The sequence below is a fragment of the Polistes fuscatus genome, unplaced genomic scaffold (assembly GCF_010416935.1).
Source record: "Polistes fuscatus isolate 324 unplaced genomic scaffold, CU_Pfus_HIC Scaffold20, whole genome shotgun sequence".
NCBI lineage: Eukaryota > Metazoa > Arthropoda > Insecta > Hymenoptera > Vespidae > Polistes > Polistes fuscatus.
In genome coordinates, this window is record NW_025113097.1 from 403,493 (window position 1) to 421,308 (window position 17,816).

The 17,816-nt window shown below is 33.8% G+C and overlaps 3 protein-coding genes and 1 non-coding gene across 5 annotated transcripts in view; 1 reads left to right on the top strand and 3 right to left on the bottom strand.

Annotated features, from left to right (window-relative positions):
* Positions 1–311: 311 nt before the first annotated feature.
* On the bottom strand, positions 312–3,512 carry LOC122517447 (pancreas transcription factor 1 subunit alpha-like). 2 transcript variants are annotated; one of them, XM_043635834.1, is made up of 3 exons: positions 2,422–3,512; positions 1,480–1,802; positions 312–1,024 (listed from the first exon to the last, which is right to left on the bottom strand). In XM_043635834.1, the coding sequence occupies exons 1-3, from the start codon at positions 2,691–2,693 to the stop codon at positions 885–887; spliced, it is 735 nt and encodes a 244-aa protein (XP_043491769.1). In that variant the 5' UTR covers positions 2,694–3,512; the 3' UTR covers positions 312–884. The 2 variants fall into 2 exon arrangements, with proteins under 2 accessions (XP_043491769.1, XP_043491768.1); XM_043635833.1 differs by having other exon boundaries at positions 1,477–1,802.
* Positions 3,513–7,914: 4,402 nt separating this feature from the next.
* Positions 7,915–7,986, bottom strand: Trnap-agg. Its single transcript has one exon. It is a non-coding gene; the product is annotated as a tRNA-Pro (tRNA).
* On the top strand, positions 7,954–9,955 carry LOC122517446 (leucine-rich melanocyte differentiation-associated protein-like). The gene is made up of 4 exons (XM_043635832.1): positions 7,954–8,235; positions 8,378–8,605; positions 9,110–9,494; positions 9,590–9,955. The coding sequence occupies exons 1-4, from the start codon at positions 8,155–8,157 to the stop codon at positions 9,667–9,669; spliced, it is 774 nt and encodes a 257-aa protein (XP_043491767.1). The 5' UTR covers positions 7,954–8,154; the 3' UTR covers positions 9,670–9,955.
* Positions 9,956–11,663: 1,708 nt separating this feature from the next.
* The window catches only part of LOC122517448 (serine-rich adhesin for platelets-like), a 34,662-nt gene continuing 28,509 nt past the window's right edge, over positions 11,664–17,816 (bottom strand). The window contains 7 exon segments of the mRNA XM_043635835.1: positions 11,664–12,097; positions 12,203–12,414; positions 12,808–13,043; positions 13,971–14,132; positions 14,256–14,358; positions 14,449–14,636; positions 14,840–14,994. Of these exon segments, the coding sequence (XP_043491770.1) occupies positions 11,943–12,097; positions 12,203–12,414; positions 12,808–13,043; positions 13,971–14,132; positions 14,256–14,358; positions 14,449–14,636; positions 14,840–14,994 (1,211 nt within the window). The 3' untranslated portion in view covers positions 11,664–11,942.

Here is a 17,816-nt window from a genome sequence, read left to right on the forward strand (position 1 = left end):
TTCGTGTTAGAAAATGAGAAGGAAATGTAGGAAAAGGGAAGGGAAGGAAGAAAAGATCGACGTCGTGGGAAGTTACGCAGCCGTCGTCGTCGTCGTCGCCATTATTCTCTTCCCGGAGACGACGCAGAACGTCGCGACGCCGCAGTATCGACGCACCGCCCATTTTATTCCTCTACGCCTATTTTTCCTTCCTTCCTTCCTTCCATTTTCTTTTTCTTCTTTTTTTTTCATTCATTGCAAATAATTAATAAATAGAATATTATGTTATTTTTCAAAAACAAAAAGGTGACTGGTGGTAGACGAATTAGATGTTTTTTTTTTTATATGGCGATATATATATAGAATCTTTATTTACACTTTTGCATCTCGATATTCTATGTATATATATATGTATACAGGGTGTCCCACGTAACACTGTTCACAATTTTTCAAGTACTCGCGAAAATTTGACAAAAAAAAAAGTATTTTAAACGACGACCGAGTGTCCGCTTCTTAAAACGAAACTTACGAGCTCGATGATTTACATGACATTTTGTTTTTCAGTTCGTCGTTAAATTGCACGAAAAGTTATTTCATCAAGTATTCTTATTTTCATTGTTTTCATTGCGTTCAGTCGACTAGACGAGCAAATCAAAATTCGCTCTCAATTACAAGTTATAGACTAGATTAGATTTTTTGGTTTAGTTTTCTTTCGCGAAAGAGACTAGATTCACTTTGAAATATTTCTTTTTTATATTTCGTACCTTCTTAGACACTAAATAACACGCGTTACGAAATTTCGTATTTCCAAATCGGAGGATTCTCTCTTTCTCTTTCTCATTTACTTTTCCTCTCGTTAGTTTTGTTTTTTCATTTTCCATGGGGATAGAAAGTAAAAGAGAAATTCATTCGTAATTCGTGCCGGTTTTGGATGTTCTCGGATCTTCCGGCGTCCAAACCTTTGCATACATCGTACCGTTCGTCGAAACATCCGATTCTCTCGACCAGGAAAGAGAATGCGATATAAATGGATTACCTCCGCTTCCTGAAATCATTTTTAATACAAAACTTCTAATTAATCATTACTAAATTATCAAATTAGTTTTATTTGATGCTTCATACGTAAAGCGGCGTGAAGAGGGGAATCTATGATCATTTTTATAGCATATTCGACAATCGTATTTTGAAAATTATAGACGCAATTTCTATTCGTTTCCTGCATGCGACAGATATCCGGTATTTGTTAGATACGCGAGACAGGTGTTTCACGAGTAGATTACTGACATCAAAATAATCTCAAACTTTATTCGCGTGCGAGTGTGTTAAATATTTTTGTCTAGTTAATTTTCGATCTTGTTTATACGTGAAATAATTAGAATTACAGTTTTATCATCGGTTCAATCATTTTCCGCGAAATAAATGTCTCGCGTTTGGTATTATAGAAATAATCTAAAGCTCGATTTGGATATTTCTTTATGTAATTATAATTAGCCTCACCACGGACTATGATTTTCTTAGCGTCATCTCGTCCAGAACACCTCGAATGACCACCGTTTCCCGAGAGTGGATCGTTGCCTTTATCGGCTCGAACGAGTTCATTGAGGAATTTAATATAACCAATGGCAAGTTTTAGAGTATCCACCTTGGACAACCTTTTTTCGTAGGGCAATGTAGGTATGTGAGCCCTTAAACCCTCGAACGCGTCATTTATGTTCTGCATCCGTCGCCTTTCACGCATGTTTGCAGCCTGTCGTTGTTGAACAGCTTGTCTTGGACATTTTCCACTTACACCGTTTCGTCTACTGCTACGACTTCTACTTCGTCTAAATCATCGATTATTAAATACATTATACAAATTTGTATATCTATTAAACACGTATACGAACTTACGCAATAATAATAATAATAATAATAATAATATTCATTGATCGGTAATACGCGTTTTGAAATTTAATATCGTAACGATAATGTAAGATATTTTATGAAGGTTTGCTATTTATTCGATCGGTATTTGAAATAAAGTATCGGTATCAATAATGTGTGAAGCTAATATAAAATGATCCTTTATTATAAATTTCATTGGTTCTTATCTTGTCCAGAAAATAAAATTATTAAACTAAGTGTCGTAGAAAAGTTGGACTGGTTAAAAAATCTTATTGAACGTTATTTTGATCTTGTTGAACGTTTCGTTTCTTTCATTGGGACTTTATCGGCAACTTAAAATTTTTTTATCACGACTTATTTCTATATATATATTAAAAAATTAAAAATTCAAAATTACAAATTTTGTTCGTTGATATTACCACGATCTTTTGTTCGTGAGTCTTTATAAATTTTTTGTATTATAAATATTAGAAATAATGATTTCTATAGGGAAGAAAATATTCGTGGATGGTAGGCTCGTTATGAAAATAAAGATAAAAATAAAAATGATACGCTTACTCTCTCGCATGATTCTCTTGATCGCTGCTATAAACGCTTTCGTTGTCGCTGCTGTTTTCGTCGTAAGGATAAACGTCGCTACCACTCGTGCTTCCGGTACTACCGGAAGGATGCGAAGGTAATTGCGAAGGAATCGTTGGAAGGTTTGCCGTCGTTTGCGTGCCGTAATGTGCGGGTAAAGCTGGAATTCCTGGGTTTCCGAGGAAAGTATGAGCCTCGTATAAATATTGACGATTCATTATGTCCAATTCCAAATTGTCCATGGAATACATTTTTTTTGGTCTATTTTATTTATTTCTTCTTTTAACGAAATATCTACTTTGTGATTTTGTTTTATCGTATAATTAAATCATTCGATATTATCTTTGTTCCTTTTTCTTCTTCATTGCTTCGATATACTTTTGTATAGATCCCTGATTAAAATCTTCCTTAACATAATAAAAAAAGATTATAAGAGATAAACGCTACGTTGTTTTCGTTCGTGTTCGAGTACGAATCGAATATTAGTCGAGGAATTTGAAATCCTCGTTTACGCATCCTTCGCGATCACGAGTAAAGGATTTCGTGCTATGCGATAAGCCAAGCCGTCACGTGTCACAATGGGTCGACGCGTGTCAGGAAATATTTCTAAACATCGACACGTGTCCAGGACACGCGTCGAAGATTTGTCGAACGATCGTTCTCGACGACGATGCGATTGCTCCAAGATTTCTTTACTCCCGACCACTGATTTTACATTCCGAATTTGGGTTCTCGATGTTCATCCTTATTTCGTAACAACGACAACACATTTCATACAAATTCTAACATTTTCCGATTGACAGAACATTAATAATTATTGTAATCGCTGTCGCGATGCGTGAGAAACTTGTGAAATATTTACAAATCAAAATAAAATGTATTATTGCGAGTTAGTTTTGATCGATAATCGCATGGAATAATCACACTTGTCTTGGTATGAAATTTGTAGGATGACCACTCTCGACTTCCGATCGTAACTGAAATCGTGAAAACCGAGAAGAAGGCGGAAGCCATGCTCCCTAGTTTCCCATCTCTCTCGACATTGCCGATGTTGGGGTTGAAAGCCCAAGCACGACCCCCATTCGTCGCGAGGCGGCACTGAACGCGGGGGTGCGGGGGTAGTAGACGGAGCATGCCTCTACCACCCCCCGTTGCCGTTGCTGGGGCAGCGGTGCCGCCTCTTCATCGATCTGATAAGGAGCAACGTAATTCGTGTTTCCATGATATATCATAGAGGTGTACTTCTATACAAGACTGATTATAGATATATGCTCGGTGAGTTATCTACAAAGATGCCGTCAAATTTCTACGAACGTTTAAGTAAACCCTGTTGTTTATATTCAAAGTGTATTAACTTCGGATCTAGGTTAGTAAGAATTTTCCAGACATTTTTATTGATACTTTTCGATTTGACGCACGCCGTAATCCGTGTTGAATGAGAATTTGAATACGTCCGTCAAATTTATCCGGAACGTTTCGTTACCAAAATTAATAGTAAACTAGTTGAGCTAACTTTCGTTTTATTATTCAGTGATGAAGTTTAGAATTTGAAATATTGATTATAGGATTAGTCTTGCATCTTTAAGTTGTAAAATCAACTTACGCGACATCGATTCGTTTCGTAGTTAAAGTATAGTTAACGGCATATAGTTGATTTCGCAACGAAACGAAGGAGATTTAAAATATACGCGATATGTCGTAACAAACTTTTAGTTAATTTTTCATTCGACAATTTTTATCTAAATAATTGAGTTGAGTTTGAAATCAGATTATGTTTAGGTACCTGTATTCAAGCGCATAATTATAGGTTCCTCGACTGAGGCCAAATGTCGCCGAAATACTTAACTCTCGGCAACCCTTATGCAATGTTTTCGTTGCACGCGTCACGCACGTGCCTTTTTCACTTTTATTACACTCGGATACTTTAGTCCTGATTTCCGTCCTTGCTCTTTTTGCTGCTCGACACTTGCCTACTTTATTTCTAATTGTATTCCAATTACGAACAGAATATATATTCGATAATGATACTTTTATTTCTATTACAGGGGATGAGTTTAAATTTCCAAAGTGATTTCATAAAACAATTAATCCTTTTTCAAATATATTTTGTGGTTTATTTTTTCTATAGATTGTAAGATTATTATAATTTCTATAATTATATTCCAAATCTTTTGACCTATCTTGGTCAATTAGAACTCGTGGATAGATTTTGTTTGAATAGTTGATTTTATAATGCAAAATTGAACGAATTTCTTTGGAACGCAAAGTAATAAAATAAAACCAATAATTTCGTGCGAAGCTCATTAAATTTGGATGATTAAAATGGTTGGAATCCCAATGGCAATGAATCTTCCTTTCCAATATGGGAGAACTCGGAGAATGAATTATTATCGTTCCATCTGCGATCCTCTTTCGGAAAAAATCGTGAAAGCGTTGATGATTCGTTGGTTCCCACGGATGCTATTTCTCTCGCACTACACATTAAAGTGGATCATCACTTAGGATAGATTTTATATTTATAAATTAATTTTTATCTCGATAGGGGAATATATTTTATTAAACAATAATGTTGTTGCGCTTTCAATTGTTCTTGTTAAATGTTATTTTTGGTATATAATTTTGCACGTTCCTCGTGCAATTCGTATATACCGTTAGAAATATATAGATTAACCATAACATAGATAGATTTCAAGTTTTCGTAGGTCCCATCTCGTTTTGTCATAATCCCAAATGAAAATACTCGAACGGGACGTGTCTATTGTGCCGAAAAGTTTTTTTTCATCTTCAGCAGATTCAAAGATAAATCGAAAGAGAGGAGGGGAAACCAGATTGAAATCCTCGATATTCTCTACCCTCGCATATCTGTGTTCTTTAATACGAAACGTATTTTTATCTCGATCGTGTGTACTTTTATTTATTGAAATTTATCAAAGAAAAAATTAGAAATTGTTAAATATTCGTTAATATAAATATAATAAAATATAATTAATAATAATTTGTAATATAATTCTTTTGCGAATGATAGATGAAATGTGTGGTAGCTTTAAAGAAATCCCGTTTTCCTTTTAACGTTTATATTTCAGCCCTGGAGAGACCTCTTAACGGTGGATCCTCGCACGAGCACAAGTAACACCTGGCTTGGCTGTAACACCGTTGAACATCCTGGTACCTATCGAGGACACCCCTCGAGCCCTTAAGTGTCTATTAATTTATACTCGATGGGAGTGTGAAATCGATTTGTGTTCGCTCTCGATCTTCTCTCTTTTAATAATCTTCTTGAACATCCCCGAAGAGAGACAACTCACGATGATCGTTCAAATCTTTATTTTCAATGCTAAATTTAACGCTTATCTTTTCATACTTATATTTATAATAATTCGATACAAATAATAGCGTCAATTTAATAATCAAAGTATTCGATATATAATATATATAAAATAATAGATCGTTTATTTCGAAAGTGGTGCAAGCCCATTTTCTCTTGTTTCGAGACAAAAATTAAAGATTAATATATCTGTTGTCTGTTCATTTCATTTACCGACCAATTTTAAATTGTACAAAACATAGAAATTTTTTTAATAAATTAAACACGGACTAGTTATACATACAAAATTTACTTATTTTTATAATATTATTAATTAATTTTAAATATATATAAAATTTAATATTATTAAATTAAGCATGAATTACGTGATATCTCATTTCTTTCAAAAATGGACTTACACCACTTTCAAAATAAACGGTCCAATTATGTTATTGTGAAAGATTAATTATTTGTTCTTTTGTTTTGTTATAAATATATATGCCTAAGGAGTAAAACTTCAAAAAAAAAAAAAAAAAAAGAAAAAGAAAACACGTATGGAGAACTTAACCGCTAGAAGGGATACCGCAAAACGTTTCTAGGGTTAGGAAAATAGAGAGATAGAAAGAAGTAGGAGGGGTGAAGGAGCAAAGCATTGGAGCGTGGAAGGTTTTGGGGGTCGTACCCTGTTTGCAGGGGTCTTCGATGAGGATACCATAAGGGGTACCATCCCCTACATACCGGAAACAGTCTTACCGGATATGCGAGTACATATTAGACAGGTGCTTGATACTTTGTTACGTGCTTACGTAAGTGCATGAGTTGCGAGTCGTGAATCGTCTGATAAGAATCCTCCTACTCTGACAAAATCAATCGATTTTGACATCTATCCGATTGGCCAATAAGTAATGTCTGTATATTTGGAATATATTTTGGTTTAAATGAAATACACGAGAAGTTTAGCGTACTTTCATTAGTTTACTTTTCTATCATAGATAATATTAAGATAATCTAGGCACGTATAAAAGTAATCAGAGATCTATCTTTTATTTTCTCTTATTTTTTTTAATGATCATCGAGAATTTGCGAATATTGTAATTTATTATAGGTACATATATTATAGGCAGATTGACGAAATGATCATTTTTTTTATCATCGTTTATCATCTTTCGAAGATTCGTATCATCGATGATACGTTCGTTAAGAGGTATTCATATTTTTCTTACAACATATGCAGCTTACGCATAAGCTTAGAAAAAATAAATTATTACTTTCTTTTCTGTAGGGAACATATGCACACCTGATTAACTTATTTCAATGTGCGAGGAAGTATAATTTTAATATTAAAAATTTTTTATTCTCAGCAACAAAAAGGTTGGCATAGAACCGCAACAGCGAAACATAATGAATAAGTGCTTACTAATTGCTCAATCAGAATCCATATAATTGCTCACTTTATTAATTAATTATTTAATTAGTTATTAATCATTTTTCTTGAAAATATATCGTACATATTTAAACTTTAACATTTCACTTAAATATGAATGACTATATGAAAACGATTATTTAATTTAAACAGTGAGGAAATATGCTATTCAAGTGAGCCACTATAGTGACGCATCGACCTGGAAAAAATATTCGCTAAAGCCACCTTAGTGGCAGGCCGGCTAAGAACCATATCGGTAATAGTAGTGCTCTACCTTTATCTTACCGACTGTCGGTAATAGTAGTGCTCTACCTTTATCTTGCCGACTGTCGGTAATAGTAGTTTTCTAATTTATTTTTCTCTGCGTCTACTACGAACCTACTATTACCGACTGTCGATATTTTTAAAGGTAGAAAACTACCGTTATCGGCATTACTGACGATAAATTATATTATGTATAAACGATATCATTGATTATTAAATTGCATTGCTTTAGAATGAATACATAACTTACTTTATTATATAATTATAATAATAATTAAATAAATATATAATATTAATTATAACTTATATTATATATATCTGTATATATATATATATATATATAATATAATACATAACTTATATCATATATATACAATATTTAATGTAAATAAATGTATATTAAGTTTTATATATTTTAAAATCTAAAAAATGGAAGAAAAATAAAAAAATAAAAAAATAAAAAAAGAAAAAAAAATTAACAGGGCTCGTCCGGGATTTGAACCCGGGACCTCTCGCACCCTAAGCGAGAATCATACCCCTAGACCAACGAGCCGTGTTGTTGATTCCATGAAAAATATACCAAAAGTAGGAATAAATTTATAAGAAATTTGATAGAAGTCATGCGAACGAGTCTTTCGAAACGAACTGTTTATCTCTCTGTCTGGTGTTGTCTCGTCTGTCGAGAAAATGTAATCTCGGATTACAGTATTATACGACGCACATGCGACATACGCAGTACAAGATGGCGGAAGAAAAGCAGCAAGACTTTAATAGGAGTGCATTGACAGTCGACGGTGAACGGGTAATACACTCGTGAATTAATCTAAACGTACGAAAATAACGGAAAGAAAGTTAGTGAATCGTTAAAAAAAATTCATATCATGGACAATTTCGATCGAGTTGATTTTTTTTTGGGTGCCTTTTTTCAACGACTCTTTCTTTAGGCTTGGTACACCGGACAACGGGCAGAAAGAATTCCTGGAGGATTGGTCCGTGTCGTTGGGTGTACATGTTTGAGTTTGGATATTTCTTACAACGAATTAACGTCGATTACGGGATTAAAGGATTTCCTAAGGCTGAAGGAATTGATATTGGATAATAATCAACTTCGCGATCTAAAAACTCTACCGTCTATACCATGTCTGACTACTTTAAGCCTGAATAACAATAAGGTTTGTTCTTAATGCATCGTGTGTGTGCATCGTTTATTTATTTTTTTGTATTTTATTATTTTATCTTTATATTATAGTTAAGTCTATCATGAGAGATGATAGACCGAGTTAAATAACGTAGATTAGATTGCTGTGATTTCGCATAATAATATTATTATTCCACACGAGCTACGTTTTAAATCAGGAAAGAGCATGATCAAATATGGAATACTCATGCACGCGAGATACGCATTCATAATTTCTTATGTCAGATTATCGCGAGGAAACTCTCGGTCGTTCACTTTATAACTCTGCTATCGTGACATTTCGATAAAGTTTATTCGATGAAGAAATTCAGGGAGTCTTTAAGGTTCCATTCGAAGCTAGAAATAATTCATTATTTTCTCAAATTCGAGCAAAGAATAATCTTTGTTAAAAATAGAACAAAAGAGAGATAATTTGACTAGGATAAAGTTCACAATAAATCAATTCATGATAAATGCAATTTGTAAATTTATTTTTCAGATAACTGATATAGATGACGCATTAGAAAAGATACGAGAATGTTGTCCGATGATAGTTTACGTGAGTCTCTTAGGGAATCCAGGGTGTCCCGATCAGCTGACAAATCCAACTTCAACGGACGAGAACGATTACGAACGTTACAGGCTTTATGCGATATACGTTTTACCATCGACATTACGGTTTCTCGATTCGCGTGCAGTCACGAGCAAAGAAAGAAACGATGCGGAAAATCGTGGAAGATATTTGAGAACGGTTAAAGTGTTCTCGAATAAATCCAACAATAATGTCATTAATGTACCACTTCCGAATGAGTTTGATGATGCTTATTTTAATATCAAATATACACCGTTACCAGTTACCAATCGTACGCCTCAAGAACACCGAGGTATGCAATTTATCATCGATTATAATCGAACAAATCTAATAATCTCGATCTAATGATTATTTTTTTTTCTTTTTGTTTCAATCGAACAAACACAGGTGCATTTGGAAAATGCAAGTATCGTTATTCTGGAAAAAATTCGGAAGGTAATAGATTTATTTTCAACAAGGATTTATGAAACGAATAAAAATACATATCTGGAGAGTAATGTTTCGCATGATCTCCAATAGAATGTGATTGTTCAATTTTTTATTATTTTACTTGATGATTGGAGAGAGGAACAAAATGTGAGAAAGAGAGGAAAAAAGCTCAATGCAAATCGATTAATTTATCGCAAAAACTTCGATCTCCTTTTAATAGTATTGGTCCTTAAATGTACACAATATGTACTCATTACAACGAGATATTATTATAATATACGCAACAAATTCAGTATATCGGACGATTCGTATACCGAAACGAGACAAAAAGTGTCACATGCACATTAGTTATTTAAATTCATTATTACTCTTGTTGCTGTTGCAGCTATCTTGTTTTTATTTTCAGTTTTATTTTTCTTTTTCACAAGAATTTTGTATTTATATGTATTATTTTTAATTCAATATATTCGACACGCACATATATCAACTTACTATTTTCCCATTCTGCGCACCATACGAATCTCTATATGAAATATATACTATGTATATATATGTGTGTGTGTGTGTGTGTGTGTGTGTGTATACATATATGTATAACATGTATATGGTAAAAGGCAGTTTATAGTTTATAATCGATAACCCTGTTGTTTAAAAAATTACACTACACGATGAAACTATGCGTTTTACGCGATTATGGTATCTCTTATAATCATTATTATTATTATTATTATTATTATTATTATTATTATTATTATTATAGTAATACGTAATAATTGAATTGATATCCCTCTACGAATATTTTTTTCTTTTTCTTTTTTTTTTGTTTTAAGTAAGAATACATCGATTCAGCCTTTCGATTTGTTCCTGTAATCAAATATAAGAAAATGAAGAAAATAATATTATTCGTAATAATAATTATTCTATAATGATCGTTACTATGCAGCAAAAATGTTTGTCTTTCATTTCGAAGTATAACAATAATGTCCGAATCAAATAAATTCATCGATGCGAGACTACTCGAGTCTCTAACACGTTCTTGAGATTAATAATTTCAATATATATATATATATGTATAAATATAACACATCTATATGAATATTATTTATATATATATACCTATAGTTATTCTTTTCATATCGGAAGTAGGTCATATTTAATAATCCTTAAATATACCGTTCCGTGAATCCTTGTCCAACGACGAGGACAGTAGAAATTGAACAAATAATATTTCTATCCTTCGTATTCGTTTGTATTGTACACTCTGGAAGCATCTTTCTTTTAAAAAGAAAGGTAAGTGTGTGTATAGGGCGTATACTGTATTATTTTTTAAACGATTTTGCGTTTCAAACACGGCGAGAGAGAGAGAGAGAGAAAGAGAGAGAGACTTTTCATTATTAATTTCTTTTATTTTTTTTTTTCTTGGCACTCTTGTTGTTTTTATTAGGGAAAAGAAAAAAAGTAAAACGAAACAAAAAAATTCAAAAAGAAAACAAAAGTAAGCAATATTTTCTATAAAATACGAAACACTTTTTCTTCAACTTTTGCAAATTTGATTGAATTATATTTTCGCCCGTTTGAAACCACGGACGGTTGGTCCATTTTATTTCAAATGTCATCTTATAGTATCGTAATGTATTATATTTGATTAAAGTTCATTAAAAAACGTCAATGCACATTTTCCGGCATTATATCGTACGAACGTTCAAAGTTTCGAATTTATAATTCGAAATCGTATTAGTTTGACGTATATATAGTATACGATAATATATTAATTGATCATTTTGTTTTGAAATTAGTGAAATTTCGTTCCGGGAAAGTAATACGAATGTATGTAAACGTTTAGAAAATAGATCAACGTATTACATACATGTACGTATATGTATATGTATATAATATTGATCACATGATCGGTCTCGTTTCATATACATTCAAATGTAGTATATACGTAATGTATACTACACTTTCGCGTGCCCTTAATAAGGGAGTAATTTCTTTCATTCATTCTAATCTCTTTCCTTTTATTTTCTTTCCCTTTTATTTTTCGTTCTTTATTTCTCCACCATTTTTTTTCTTTTTGTTTTAGTTCATTCTCCCGAAAGGCACTGATTTATCATCTATCGTCGAAGAACGAGACCTCATCTCGCCTAACAATCTATTTACAACGATTAACTAAAATTTGATATTTATGTTATATGTATACGGAAGTTCATATCATAATTCGAGCTTAAAATTGTGGCTCGAAAGAATGAATGTTATCGAACCTAAATAATAAATTTCGATCACGCATAATCCATAGATAATGGATGATGCTTTAAGAACCATTAGCTTTTCCATGATTGTGTAGGTTTGGCCTCAAGGTCACTGCACCTTCGACCCAGAAATTAGGCCTTTCGAGCATACTTTGCCATAACGATAATTCACGGCCCGTTGCATCCATCCAATCAACTGGTTTCCCATAATGTTTTCCTAGAATGGAAAAATATAAAATGGAAGATCGAATCGGATCCGATTCGCGTTGTTTCTAAATACGAATGATTAATATATAGAAATTGAAAGATGAGAGTCACGTACCGGTACCAAGATTGAAACGAACGCCGCCTAAGAACTCATTACTGGCGATACGATCGTGATCCCATACCGTTAATTCCAATCCTCGCTCGGCTAACTCTTGCAAACTGACGTCTTTGTAGATGAAAGTATGACCCCAAACTGGAGAACCACCCGATCGACGAACAACTCCAGTTTTTTGTTTACCTGATCGACCTTTGTCCGGTAGCAGGTAACTACGAATCCAAATATTTATGTGAGATATTTATAGACGCGTGTCAAGTAAATTAACCTAAGTTTACTGGGTTGCCCATAACTAAAGTCTTATCGCTTCTAACACTTATGATAATATACTAATTTGATACGACCTTAAAAAAAAATGTTTCGTTTTAGCATTACACATGTATCCTATAATTTAGTTTAACTATGCAGGAAAAATTCTTTTATATATTTTACGAGTTACTTTGAAACGTCACGTTCCGTGACTCACCCAGTATAATGAGATATAATATTCGATGCTATATTTAATGTTACACGTTACACGTTTATAACGAGATTCAACGTTTCTTCGTTTGACTTATTCTCGAATAAAAATGGAAATGAAAAAATGTATAGAAGATAATGTATACCTTTTGCAAAAGGGATCGCAGGTACCAGAATTCTTTGCTCTGGTTTGCAAATTTCTAGCCTCCTTAACGAGAACGTGCAATGCACCACGACTCCAATTTTTCCTCGACTTGGAAGAAGCACCCTTGTGATCGGAGCCCAACTCACGTTCTTGTTGTTGCGCGGGATCGGGTGGTACGAACTTCAAACCAACGATTACTTCACCTTTGTAAGCGATCGGGTCGTCGAATGGTTCTGTCTGCGGATAATAGTTACCCGTTGAATAACGGTACATTTTTTTCTTTCCTATATTTTTTGCCCTCGATTAACAAACACCACACACAGTCACGCAAACGCGCACAGATCATCGAGAACAAAGGGATATATAATCGATTTTTTCTCTTTTCAATATTAATTTAATGTTTTTCACGCCATTTTTTGTCCTCGATTAACGAACACCACGCACAGTCACGCTAACACACGCAGATCATCGAGAACAAAGGGATATATAATCGATTTTCTTTATTCCGAATATTAATTTAATGTTTTTCACGCTTAATAACTTCAAAAAGATGGAATGACTTTCAATGGATAAAAGATTCATGGAAAATAAGATTCTAAGCAAAAGGGCCCAAAGTAATATTATTTTAGCGTAAGAGAAAAAGAAGAAGAAGAAGAAGGTAAGCTGCTCATAATAACGGTGCAACTTTAATCGTAGTACAGTGGAAAAAATCGTCGTCATGCTCGAGAGATACCTATGTTCGCATTATAATTGCATACACAACGTGCAAACGTGGTGTTTTTCGCTAAGATAGAATGAATGGTAGTATTTAAAAAAAAAAAAAAAGGGTGAATAATCTATGCACATTTTATACGTGTTCGATAATTATGACAGGGTATTTAACAACTTCATTTCAAATGAAAGAACATTGAATGTTCCTCTATACGTGAGATATTTATTGTTTAGAAAAAATAATGATTCGAGTATCTACTTAGCAAATGAAATACAACGGATATTTCAAACACGTCGAATTATTGCACTTACTGTCGCATTAAACGCGATTAGCGTTTTTTAATCGTTGAATAGTTAGACCAGAGAAAAGTGCTTGAGAAAAGGAAAAAAAAAACGAAGAAAGAAGAAAAGAGAAAAAAGAAAAAAGTACGCAACGATGAACGAAAAACTTACTCTTTCCTGAAGAGGATACCATTTTGGCGTAGGATCGTCAAAAATTTTATTCTCCAATGGCATTCGTACTTCTCCGAGAAAATCATTTCGTCCAAACATGTCCGAGTGCCATACCGTCAGCCATAACGTCCTTGTCTCCAAACCGCTCAGGCTCATGTGAAACTGAAACGTCGTTGTGGCGAACCATCGAAAATCTAATTCTCATGCAGGACACGATACGACTAACACGAGCAAATATCTATATCGATTCGATTACGATCGATAGTTAAATGATTTTCCGCTCACCTTTAATGTCTCGTTAAATTCCGGATTCAAGGTGTGCTTCTTAACCTTCGTTTTACGTTTACCACTCTTCGATTTATCCGGCAAGAGATAGACCTTTACGTACCTGCGTTAAAAAATCACGAGGAAAAAAAAAGGGGGTGATTTGAAAAATGGAAACTTAAATTATTGATTACGTTTGTTTCGTAACACTTACGGATCTGATCGCTTTCGTTTGACGTCGACTGGAGCGAGATTCTTGCATTTGGTAACGTGCACCTCAAACGTGAGATGTTTGTAATCGTATTGCAATGCAAATTCTACTTCACCGGTAACGACTACCGATCTACAGCATCTGCCTTCACCGGCACCGCTGTAAACCGATGCCATTGAATCCGATCGTGCCTAGAAAAAAAATCATCATTATCGTTCGCTTAACATCCCATAAAATGATAAAGGAAATTTATTCGATTTATTCCTCGATCGTTCGTTCGTTCGTTCGTTCGTTCGTTCGTGCTACGCAAATCGGTCGAATTGAACTTTCACTCGCGATCGCATTCGAGTTTTAAAGGCGTGGAAGAGACGCATACGGGATGACGTGTACTCACTCCAAGGCTGGACAAAGAAGCACGAGTCGCGAGATGTCCAGAATGCAATCCAGGATCCATATCGTCCATATCCATGACCGTGTGACTAGAAGCTGCACGCGAACCTGCACCGATGATTGGCGTACTGCACGCCTCCGACAAACTACTTCCATCGTCTGTAAAAATAATATCCCATATTCTCTCTCTCTTATCTCTTTTTTATCTTATTATTATTATTATTATTATTATTTATTCACACGCACACACAATCGCAAACGTTCGGAGGATAAATTTATCGGGTCGGTATTCGAAATGAACGATTAAATATTTTTGATCAAATATATTTGCAACGTACCATCTGACATTGCCACTTGATTCATATTTATGACCATTACTTATAACAATATATGAAATAGGATTCGTGAAAAAAATTAGACCGTTGGACCGACTGTTTTTTAACCATTCAGATATCCAGGGCCCACCGTCCAATCTCTTCGCGAATGCCTATTTGAGTATTTGACTAGGAGGCGCTCGCATCTCGCATATATTTATTATTATTTGATATTAATACTGACCAAATAAATAAATGCATTAAATATAACAATATACTATTTTTGATTAACACCAACTAGATTTTATTTCCTCAATCGTAATTGCGATATCCTTCGAATTGTTAACTTTGTCCAATTTATTATCATCCGAAAGAAATGTAACATTCTTTCTATCCTTTTTACGTAAAATCGGTGAATCGATTAATATCGGCTCGGTATCGGAATTCGATGATCGATTATTCGCCGACAATTTTCTTTCCTTTTCTCGATAAATAATGTTACCCTCGAGATTTAGATTCTGAGAATTGTAAAAAACTTTGGTATCTTTCGATTGATCGTTAAGGGAAAGAAAGTTTCGTCTTCTACGAGTTTTCTCATTAGTTTCGAAATCGTTCCACTCTTCTATTTCATCCTCGTTTTTTAACTTTCGAGGAGAGGTCGTCGTCAAAAAAGAAATTTGTTTTTTCGTTGACGAGGATGAGGAAGTTAAAGAATACGTTGGGATACAACAGGAAGAACACCATTTCGATAAACAACTTTTGTCTCGTCCGATATTATCCCGAGAGGAGGAATACTTTTGCGTTTTAAAAGTCGAATAACGAGAATCCTTAAACATTTTTCGCGATTCTCTAGGATTTGAAGTTTGTTTTAAAACTCGTTCGAAATCTTCGCAAATATTCTTCTCGCGAATTTGATATTAATTGTAAATCTAACGCCAACGATAATATAATTCTAGAAAAGAAAAAAAGAGTGAGAAGTATGCTGGTACGAAACACGGAAAGAACACCACTTTAAAAACCAGCTCGTTATTTGTCCAACACTTTGAAAGTTGAATAACAAGGACCCTTGAATATAATAATTCGCCTCGAGTTTTCTCAACTTTTTTTTCAAGGTACAAAACGTTTAGTAAAAACTGTATTCCTTGGAAAAAAAAAAAAAAAGAAAAAAGCATCCTTTATAAATCAAGAACACGATTCGCGCTTTGAATTGGAAACGTTTCTTTTTCTCTAGATCCTAGATAAAATGATCTCTCGTAGTAATTTGAAATCTAAACGACGATATAATTTCACTAAACAAAACGTGTAATTGCGCGAACGAGAAGGAGCGCACACGTACGAGTTATGAATCAAACTGCTAGAGAACAAACTGTTCGTGGTACTAACGAGCTCGTTTGTCCAATAGTCACTTCTTATAATCTGCCAGACGGAACGAGAGCAACTGATAAAACTGATTTTAGTTTCCTGCCTTTTCGTTACCATGAACGATCTTTTTAACTTCCGCGTTCAAGGCCGCGTGAAAAACGATGATCATCGTTCAAAGTTTCAATTTGGACATTTTTTCTTTCTATTCAAATAAAATAATACATCGAAAGGAAGTTGTACGTCATTGAATAAGTCGAAAAACCGGTCTTCTCGATTACTACGGAAATCGATTAATACATCGAGTGAATGGAACAAATATAAGGGTTGTTAAAGAAAGAAAGTTTAATCTATAATAAATTTGAAAGATAAAACGCGCGGATTAAACGATAATCGTGGTAAATAACGGAAGATACGAATAAACTTGGAAAAAATGTTTTTCAATGTCTATAATCTTAGTACGTAGACGCAGATACGAGATTGCAATGTCTAAGAACGTTGTTTGCAGAAAATCCGTGTCAAGGTAAACTCTCAACGCGCATCTAGCATCTAGCGCTTTCGGTGAGAAAGTTGCCTTTCGTAATTTACATAAAGAGACGACAGGAGATTCGCGATTTATTGTTATTTATTAATATTAATTACTTTTAATTCTATGCACATCGTGGGGATGAACAATCGATTAAGTCGTTCGATCTATTCTAATATATTTTAATGTAGATTTGAATCTTCGAAGAGAGAAAGTGTTTATGGAAAATTCATTTGTCTTTTTATTTAATTATGAAACAAAAATTATCCACGTGTTTATTGTTTAACGATAGCGCTATTCGTATCTATGCGAAACGCGATGCATCTACTTATGCACGCACGAAAATACCCATACATGTATACATATACAGATATATATGTACATGTACGGCAACAAGTTATATATGGCGAAAGTTTCACAAAGTTTCGCTTAATTGGCGATCGAGCATCATTTTCCATTACTCGGAATTAACACGAGAGAAATTGTGAAACTGTACTTCTGTTAGTTGTTCGAATATTCTCTAACGACGTTCTCTTCTTGCGAGGACATTTTTAAACAAATGAAGGAACAAACGAACGAACGAAAAAGATACTTCTTCCGTTATTTTTTTCTTCAATTAATTAACAGCTTAATGTCTCACGTTAATTAACCTTTCCCTCTTGCGATAGATCGTCGTGTGTGTAGGATTATCGTTGGATAATTAAATAACTCGCTTTCGAAGCTTCTATCTCGCTTGAAAGAAGCGAAGAAAAATGGTAACACGTAGAAAGGTTTCACTTTTA